Source organism: Gadus macrocephalus, chromosome 20 (genome assembly GCF_031168955.1).
Source record: "Gadus macrocephalus chromosome 20, ASM3116895v1".
Classification (NCBI taxonomy): domain Eukaryota; kingdom Metazoa; phylum Chordata; class Actinopteri; order Gadiformes; family Gadidae; genus Gadus; species Gadus macrocephalus.
The window spans coordinates 20325672-20335671 of record NC_082401.1 but is presented as its reverse complement, the minus strand read 5'-3'; the positions used below and the strand labels follow the sequence as shown (position 1 = coordinate 20335671).

At 43.9% G+C, this 10000-nt stretch overlaps 1 protein-coding gene across 1 annotated transcript in view; it reads left to right on the top strand.

Annotated features, from left to right (window-relative positions):
* Nucleotides 1-10000, top strand: part of LOC132448536 (contactin-associated protein-like 5) — a 56815-nt gene that overhangs the window by 14052 nt on the left and 32763 nt on the right. Inside the window, exons 3-5 of the mRNA XM_060039941.1 lie at nt 442-635; nt 6227-6374; nt 9740-9952. Coding sequence (XP_059895924.1) covers nt 442-635; nt 6227-6374; nt 9740-9952 — 555 coding nt within the window. The remainder of the gene's footprint in view (nt 1-441; nt 636-6226; nt 6375-9739; nt 9953-10000) is intronic.

Genomic DNA, 10000 nt, shown 5'->3' with positions numbered 1-10000 from the left:
ACTATTGTCAGCTATTAGTTATCTGCTTCAAATAGTAATGTATTCTGAGTCAACTTGCATGTATTTGACTAGACAAGCTAAGCTGTTCTGCCAAATAGCTAATTTAGTAGCCAACTGGTTGCCTTCAATTTCAAGGTGAGGACGGTCCTGTGGTTTACTTTTGTGGTTTACCTTTGTATATTTCTTGAGAATGCTCGTTATGATGGGGCAGTTCATTCTGAGCAGGGTTAAGGTTACTGACTAGTCTTTCAATTCAAATGACAAAGGAAAAATCATGGGCTCCATTTGCTGTTCAATATCAAGGTAATTCGATGAGTCACAATTTGATTTGTCGGACTAGTCTGTCAGTTCCAGCCGCAGGTAGTTTGCCTTGAATTGAAATAGTTCCAGCGCAAAATAATGATTATATTGTGCGTTTCTCTCTTCCCGATGACCCCTCAGGAGCCGGAGGTTGGTCTCCCTTGGTCACGGACAGCCAGCCGTGGTTCCAGCTGGACCTCAGGGACAGGACGGAGGTGACGGCGGTGGCCACACAGGGGCGCCACGGCAGCTCGGACTGGGTCAGCAGCTACACGCTCCTCTACAGCGACGCGGGCCGGGCCTGGAAGCAGTACCGGCAGGAGGACGGCGGCGGGGTGAGTCCTGTCTTTGTATGATGATAACGTTAGGGACGGGTGTTGCGCAGCCATTCATTTCATTAATAAATCTGTTGTTGTTTTTTGCGATATGTTCTTATCTGTAGTGATGACGGATAAATGCTCTCTGTGATATCCTTAGGCACCTCTCCTCATTGACGTGTGTGTTTTATTATTTCTGGATGTCTAACACTCAGGTCTGTTTCTTGTGAGCTGTTGAAGCATCTCTCAATGTCACACAGAGTCTGACATTTCTCACCGTGGAATTTGTTAAGTGCAAGACTGGCACTTTTGCTGCAAATGCCTCGTTCAGCCTCGTTGGTGTGATGTCGTAGTGTTTTCGCCTGCCTGTGCATAATTGAGTCCATGTCTAAAAACACCATGTTTTTTCTTCCACTGCCTGATGTTGCTTGTGCCATCAATTCTTTATGACCTATTGTGTTCGCCCCAGTTATGTCAGAAATGTTTGTGGAATGGTTTAAATCAGTTCATATGGAATATGCTAATGTAGGTGTCATTATTTAGAACCGTGGGTTGAGGTTTTTCACAGGTTTCATCCCGATAAGCAGTGATCATACTCGTAGAGTTGGATCATATTCTTCGAACATTTGCAGTGTTGAAGATGGTGTGCGATCCAGCGATGTCCAATGCTTTGTGAAATGTTGAATTATTAATTTATCCTTAACATATCTTTTAAATGTATTATTTACAATGCATCATAGGTTAAGAATGGTGGAGCAAGTCAAACATTCTGTCAACAGCAAAGCACATTTGCTGTTCTTTCTGGCGCGTGAGAGTTGGATTTATTTAGGTATTTCTTCATCGACCAGAGAACGAGATCATTCATTCATCAGAGCCAACTGAAGTTCTGGATAGGGCTGGAGGAGAGTGTTGGACAGAACTCCAGAGACACAACCTAATTATAATGTGAATATTTGAAATTGGTATGGATTTAAAAATGTAAACACCATAAAAACAAACAAAAAGACACAATCCTACCCTCCATCCATCCTATGTGTTAAAAAGTGGAAGACTTATTGATATGACATTGTATATTGATTTACCCTAGATGTTGGGTTTATGTGAAAGGCTTACTTTAACATAGTTCTCTCTGACTGATTACTATTATCTATTTCAAATTGTATACGGCCACAGTACATTAACTTGAGATGTTTTGGTCGCAAAATAAAGTGAAAATTGTGTACATAATATGGTCCAGGGAACATTTTTAATTAAAGGATTGAAAGCTAATTTAAGGGTGGTTTGTCAGTAGCTTTACAAGATTACAAAATGTTGTTGTTTCTGTCTATGTCAGATAGATAAATAGATAGCAAGACCCACTCTTTCTTCGATTGAACAATTTAATTGGAGGTAAGAGGGCATGTCTGTTTATTTGATAAAATACTAAATGAGGACATATGCACACACATGCTTGCAAGACCCAAGCTGACTGTGCTGTCAGTTTGAAAGAGCGGCCCATGGATTGGAGACGGTGTCGGATGAGTGGCAGCTAATTAGCCAGACACTTCTGATGAAGCCCATTCCAAAGGTGGCTAACCGCAGCTTTAACCCAGGCCTTTGGGAGACGTTAATTGACGTCCGTCTGGCATTCTAACAAGTGAAGTTCAAAGGTAATGGCTCTCCGAATGTACCTGGACTGAGGAGGCTAATGAGAGAACAGCAGCTGCTCCCGATGGCTAGACGCTTTGAATGCTAACCCGCCGTTATGGCAAATATGCCCTCACGGTTATTTCACGACAGGAGGCGTAGCAGAATGGAAATTGGTTTGAGGGGGGAAAGTAGAGAGATGAAAACAATGCAGTCCAGATATGTGTGTGCACATCAATGTACGGGTTGCACAAACCTATGTTTTTATTTCTGACGATACTCTATTTGCTATATATTTGCCAATGTGCCCTGTCTCTAATCTATGCAGGGAGCACATCAGTATTTCTTCTTTTACAAATCTCAACTTGGTTGGTTGTCTGTGAACCCATGGGCAACACATCTGCAAAAAGGGCCCAATGGGGGATTGCAGGGAGATGTGTGAAACAACAAACTCCATCATAAGCTGTTAATGGCCTAATTATGTACAGCCAAAGAGAAAAGACCCCAAAAATACTACAGCTTGTTGAAAGACAGCTGGTAAGGTGATGAAATATGGACTTTGTTTGAGAAATAAAAGACTAACCAGAACATGATTAAACCTCAATCCTTCCCGTCATTGCTCTTCTTCAGATAGAATTCGGTTATTGTCTGTGTGATTTTTTTCAGGCTTTGAAGACACTTAAAACCCCCAAAAATGTGGAAAGCCTTTTAAAAATGACCTTAACTGCTTTGCTGATTTCTTCACCCTATTACATTTAGTGGGCTTGGCATCTCATCATACCAACTGAAAACCTGCACATTTAAAGGGAGGGCAAGGGGAAATGACTAGGCAGGGGCTCTTTTGGCTGCTTGCTAAGATAGGTTTAATAAGATTGTAATGCAATGTCAGTTTGGCTAGTGTGTGGATTCCCCTCTGGCTGTAATAAACATCCATGTTTTCATGCTTGTTAACTCTCCAGGTATGTTAGACGTAGTGAATACTTATGGGACCAGTAACGATGAATATAAATGTTGTTTGCATGAGTACTAATGAGAGAAACATTTGAGCTGTTCTCATCGTTTTGGTTATTCTAACTGTTTAATTATTGATGAGAGGTAGACATAGTCAGAATAACAAAGACTGGGTTGCTTCAACAAATTGGACCTTCCTTCCAATCTACCTAGGATTTTAGGGCTCCACCCGGGGCCAAAGCTAAACTATGTTTTGGCCTATTTTCTGCATATGGCGTAGCAGTGAGTGACTCCATTTAATTGGCAAGTACATAAGACAATAACGAATAGACTGCGCCACTGGTTGGTTTTTCCCTTGTTGTTTCGCTTTTTTCCTTCCATTGCCTACTCGCCTAGCATACCACGCAACACATGACGTCGTACACTCATACACCAATTAATTTTCGGATGCATGTGCCAATTGTAGGTCACAAACCAACGCATGCACGGCTTGCTCAAGGGAGCTTACCTCGCGGGAGGAAGAGCAAAAAAAAAAGCCTTAATGACGAAGGGGGAGTAGGAGAGGGAGTGGGGTGAGATTCTCGATGGAAATAATGAAGTCACCTCAGGGTTAGGAGTGTTTATCCGGTCACTGACTAACCTGCAGGCCCCCTTCGTTCACAGAGGAAGGTCTGGGGGGGGGGGTTGCAGCTCAGAAGTCCTGTGGTTCAAGTCCAGCCAGGTAATTGGAGGAGATGTATTGTTGCAGTCTTTTTACTGAAGTCAGAGAAAATGGCATTGAAGACGTGGCGGCACAGGAGGTCTTCCTTGCCATAGATCCGGGGATTGGGTATGAAGAATCTGAAAGGCATTTACTGTATATCGCACAGCACTGGTAATGACCCAGACAGCTACTGAGCCTTCTGTCGCTCTGTGAACTAATGAGATGATCCACTGACTAGACTGCGCAGTCTATTGCCGGTGGCCATGCCACTTCATGACATTTGGGAGTCTGGCGTATGTTCGCTCGGTTAGCCGAACAGGCGGACGTGACATGAAGCCATCGCTGTTCAGTTTGAACAATACTTTCTATGTTCACTCTCCGTTGAGATTATAGTTGTCGGTACACCTTTGTTTTGTTTGTTTTCTTCTGGGATTAGAAACATCCTTGTTTGCTTGTTCCCAGACAGCCTTTGTTAGAGCCTCTGTCTTAGTCTAAAACAAATCACATTCAAGGTCCGAGATGTTGTTGGATAAGGTATAATATATACAGCTTGTGGCTAGTTGTTATGAGTTTAATTCCCCCAGTTGTGCCTAGATCAACCGCACCTGTGTACACAGTTCAATCGATATATACATTGTTTTGATGAGGTTCAACAGTTCAATTCTTATTTTTTGCTTTTGTTTGTATGGCTTGTTCTTCCACCCTGTTCTTCCATCCCTAAACACTCAAGCAATATGCATGCCTGACAACAAAAGTCCCCTACCCCTCCACACTAACCCACACGCGCTCCCATCCGAAGCATGATGTCTAAGGCAGCACCCCCACCGTCCGGCCCGAGTGTACCAACCAGCTCCTTCCCTAAGTGCTTAGCTTGCACCTCGTTTACAGGCTCAGCCACCAGGCCCCACTTAAACGGCTCAAAATAGTAAAACGCAGGGCATAAATCACAGTAACAGCCATAATGGCCGGCGTGTGGGTCTGTCTCCTTCGTTATCTGCAAAGACGCTGCGCCGAGCCTTCTAGTCCCCGTTTCCTCGGAGAGGCACGTCGCCTTTTTGTTGCTCCTACCCAGATATGGGATATCATTAATTTATCCCACTATTTTTGCGTACTGCACTGCTTGTGTATGTGTGTGTATGTGTGAGTTTGCCATTAATGTATGTGTGTGTGTGTGTGTGTGTGTGTGTGTGTGTGTGTGTGTGTGTGTGTGTGTGTGTGTGTGTGTGTGTGTGTGTGTGTGTGTGTGTGTGTGTGTGTTTGTGTGTGTATGTGTGTCTTTGTGTGTGTCTGGGGGGGGATTCTTCTCATCTAGTGCCTGCGCTTAAATGATTGTCCTTCCTTTACTTTGTGAAGCTATTTACCAAAGCAGCATTGCTTGCGCAATCTATCTTCCCGTTACTTTCTCTAATGCACGCCGTCATCGATTTAACGCGTCACCCTTGAATCTGTTATGACACGACCCAAGTCATCATTCATCTAGGTTTTTTTCTCTCTCTCTGTTTCTCTCTCTCGCTCTCTCCCTCTCGCTGCATCTTTGTATTTGCCTGCTTCTCTCATTCTTTCATTCTCCAGCAGTTCTCATCCTCCCTCCTATCTCTCTCTCTCTCTCACTCTCACTCTCACTCTCTCACTCTCTCTCTCTCTCTCTCTCTCTCTCTCCCTTCTCCTCAACATTTATGTCCGCTGGCCGGTATTGCAGCTCAGAATGTCGATGCAGAGAGAGGCAGATGAAGAAGAATAACGACATCTCACTATTTCACCCCAGGAGTTTGTCATTTCCATCACTACGACTGAGAATGTTGAACCACCCTCTCTCTTTTTTTCGATTCGGGTATTCCGCTTTCTTCCTCTCATAGTGGACTTTTAGTTATTAATTATGCCTCCCTTTACTGGACTGAGGGGGAGATTGAGTCATATTTTGGCGCCGTTCAATGATTCTAATCTCCTTTTATTAAAATGAAACGGTGAAGGCACTTGAAAGACGTCAGCCTTTGCCATGTCATTTATTTGTCATGCTTTTGTTGCTTGTTTTAACTTGTTTATCGTGGGTTTCCCCAATGTGTCCATTGAATGCTAGTAAATCTATCTGTTTTGTTTAATATATTTCGCTCTCTCTCCCGTTCCCCTCTCTTGTTCTCTCTCGCTCTCGCTCTCGCTCTCGCTCTCGCTCTCTGTCTCGCTCTCACTCTCTCTCTCGCTCTCGCTCTCGCTCTCTCTCTCACTGGTCTCTCTCGCTCTCACTGGTCTCTCTCTCTTTTTATCTCTCTTTATCTCTCCATCTGGTCTCTCTTTCTGGTCTCTCTCTCCCTCTCCCTCTCCCTCTGTGCAGAGACTGCCTGGGAACATGAACTCTGAGGCCGTGGTGCAGAACAAGCTCTCCCATTCCATCAGAACACGTTTTCTGCGGCTTCTCCCTCTGGACTGGAACCCAAGTGGCTGGCTGGGCCTCAGAGTGGAGGTGTACGGCTGTGCCTACAGTGAGTCTCCACCGCCCTGACAGCTGCTACAGCACATACACACACACATACATCTGCACAAAGAGGTTTTCACCATGCATTGCCTACCTGGACTGGGTTGCACCAGCTATTTGTACGTTTAGCAGGCAGTCCTAAGTTGCCACTTGTTACACTCAAACTAGCAGTTTACTAAATGCAGTCGTAACTCGAATACCAAAGTTCTGCCTTCGAAATAGGTAGCAATGGCTATATTTAACTGAAGCTGCTTGTTCTTGTTTCAACTTAACAGCAACCAAGTTGTTACGAATTAAGAACAAGGATGAGGTCAACTTGCTTGAGCGTAGAGGAGGACATTGCATGGGCCAGTCAGAATTTGCTGTACTCATGTACTTAATAATAGCTTTGTGTTGTTAAAAACCACATTAGCTGCTAGGATTTCCATAGTACGCTCTGACCGCCAAGGCCCAGTGCTACTGGTTTTGGCACCAACTGCCCCCATCTACAAAACTTACACCTGCTTAGGGGTTGGTGTACATTTTAAGTAACAACTACCAAACTTTGACAAAAGTATGAAAATCACGTGACCCATTTTGATTAAATTCATGTGTAAACCCTGACTTGGTAGAACTTATGCTATAACTTGTTGATGTTTAAAATTAGCGCAACACAAACCTGTGAACGACCCACAGACGTCTGTTGTATTATCCTAGCACTTTTACGGAGGACATTCACACCAGTAAAGGGTCCTTCCCATCTGTGCTCTTCATTGTTGTCCTCAGGCACGATATTTCTTACTGTCTTATAAAGTAAAAATACTTTGCTTTATTATACCTATATACAGTGGCTTCCAACCAGATTGTATTGCCCCCAATATATGCACAAACTTTTTGGAGGCACCAACAGATGAAGGCAAATATGAAAGAAACAGATGCCTGTGCTTCACCGATGAATCTTTTTTAAAATACTACATATGTTTTTAGAAAACATTTTGTTAGCGTGCCCCGTAGCAGTACTACAAAGTACCCCTAGGGCTCTCTTATCGCCATCTGTTTCCACACTGACAGTAGAAATGGCTGAGATTGGTGTTCTTAAGTCTAGCGATAACACTACTTTTTTTGTTTCCTATGCGAACAGCTAAGGGCTAAAAAAAACAAAACCAGGCGATAAGACTCTGCCATTATTCAGGCTGGTTAATGGCAGGTGCTAGTGCACTAAACTGGAGGGGCCGGAGGGGAACCGCCCTGTGAAGGACACTTTCTTGAGTGAGCAGGGTGGCGGCGGTCGTTTTACCTTGATGCCTTTTTAATACCCCACCAGACCTCTCTCGAATGGCCGTTCGGCATTGCAAGCATCAGCATTAATTGACAAATGAAAGAACACAGCCACAGAGGATTGACGTATAGAGTAGTCGTTGATGGGAGACAGGTCGAAACAGTAGAAAAGGCTCACATTTAGAAACGCCATACGTTGCCGTATGTTCAAAATGAAGGATCTGATCAAAGCCACAATCACGCTTAATTTAGTTAATTATAGAAATATACATGAATATTACTAATAGCATTGATAATAGAAGTAGAAGTAGTAGTTTTAGAAGTGGGATACATTTGCCTGTGCGTTATTTTTTTATTTATAGAATAAAACTCTAGAACTATAGGGACTTCAATCATTTCTCAAGCTGTGCAGAGGTAAAGTTCAGCTGGAACGAGGGAGACATGTGTGTGAGTGAGGTAGAGATTGAGAGAGGGGATAAAGAGATGGAGACACAGCTGGGGATGAGAAAAAGGGGAAAGGGCCGGGGGTTCAGAGGGGAAGGAGGGAGATGCTCTGGGAAAGATGAAGAATTGCTATGCCGTTCTCATTCTGTTGCATTACAGGAATAGCAATCCATACATTCATGAATCTATGTATGAGTGTCTCTCCGGGGCAGAATCATGTGTAGTCAAGATGGAGAAATCTCCAAAAATGGTAACCGGTCTCACGACGTTGCTTGGGGATGTACAGGGATAAGTTCAGTTGGAGCACAAGGGCCAGCTGAGCGTGTACGAAAGTAAAGTACAACCGTTTCTTGTGTTGTTTTGTTTTTACTTCGGTATTCTTGAGAGATTGCAAAACTTTTTGGGGAAACCATGGGGCAACTAGCAGAAACTAAAGGCTTGCGGAAACAATTATTATTATTATTATTTTATAAAAGCATTGCGGTGATTGGATACCTACAAATAAATGAGGGCAAGGTCTCTTCATCTATTATTCACACTCAAATAAGTCCTTACGGTTATTCCTTGACAGAGACTTAATGCATAATGGATGGATCATTGTCATCCATTAGGTTGAATATCCCCCAACCCATGCATTGTTCGCACACCATAATATACCGTTAATAAACTAGGCAACCACTAGGGCGCAAAACGGCGCCGCACTTGAAACTCGGTGCGATTACCCTTTTAATATGCACAGTCCCCAAGGCAGGGACTGTGCCACATGCTTGTAGTGACAGGAAACTGCATTTGTTCCTGAAATCCAGTTTATTATTAATATATTAGCTGATATAAAGCGTAAGCCTGCATTGTGTGAAACAATAAGAGAAGGATCAAGGGATGCCTGTGCTGTCGACGTATCTTCCTGTCTGCGGCTTCCTGTGATGACACTTAAATGTCAGTCCGCTGTGTCAAGGCGTGTCATTGAGTCTCAAAGCAATCAGGCAGGAAGTTGATAGGCACAATTTTTGAAGGAGAGACTGGGTGGGGCGGGGATGCTAAGTATTGCATTCATGTGACAATAGAGTCTTTCATGTGTCAAAAATGTTTTTGGAGGGAAATAAATAAGATGCATGCTTGACATTCTACACATTTTTCCATGGCGCTTGTTAGCATACTGGAGATAAGCAATGGGTGGCTCCAGAGCTCAAGGGTAGCGTCTATCAACAATGTTCCCTCATGGACGTGCATGAAACATACTGTGCTGAACACATGCTATTTGATCTGTAATTATATACATGGTTTTACCCAATGGTAATTACAGTGAATACAGATACAAGTGATTACGTAGCAGAATATTGGTAAGGCATATTGCTTCAGGATACCTACGGGTTACGTACTATGAACATCGGAGATTGCCCCCAGAACCCTACCCGCTTGCAGGAGTCCCAAGTTAACATTAAGGTTTGTTTTGGGGCGCAAACAATACAAACAAGAGTACAAACAACGCAATACAATACTATTTATTACAATACGTACAAAAAATAAGAAAATAGAAAACAGCTAAGAACAACTCTTCGAGCTCTACATCTTATGCCAACATGTCAATTTGAAAAAGTATGTTTATATTGTGGGCTCATGTTCCTTTCCAACACATCTGAACCGAACATCACACCGTGGTTTACCTTACAGAGTCGGACGTGGCGGACTTTGACGGCCGCAGCTCCCTGCTCTACCGCTTCAACCAGAAGTCCATGTCCACAGTGAAGGACGTGGTCTCCCTGCGCTTCAAGAGCCGGCAGGCCGAGGGTGTGCTGCTGCACGGGGAGGGCCAGAGGGGAGACTACATCACCCTGGAGCTCCACCGCGGGCGGCTGGCGCTCTACCTCAACCTGGACGAGAGGGGTGAGGGCCGGGGTGAGGGCCGGGGAGAGGCGGGGGAGCGGGCACCCT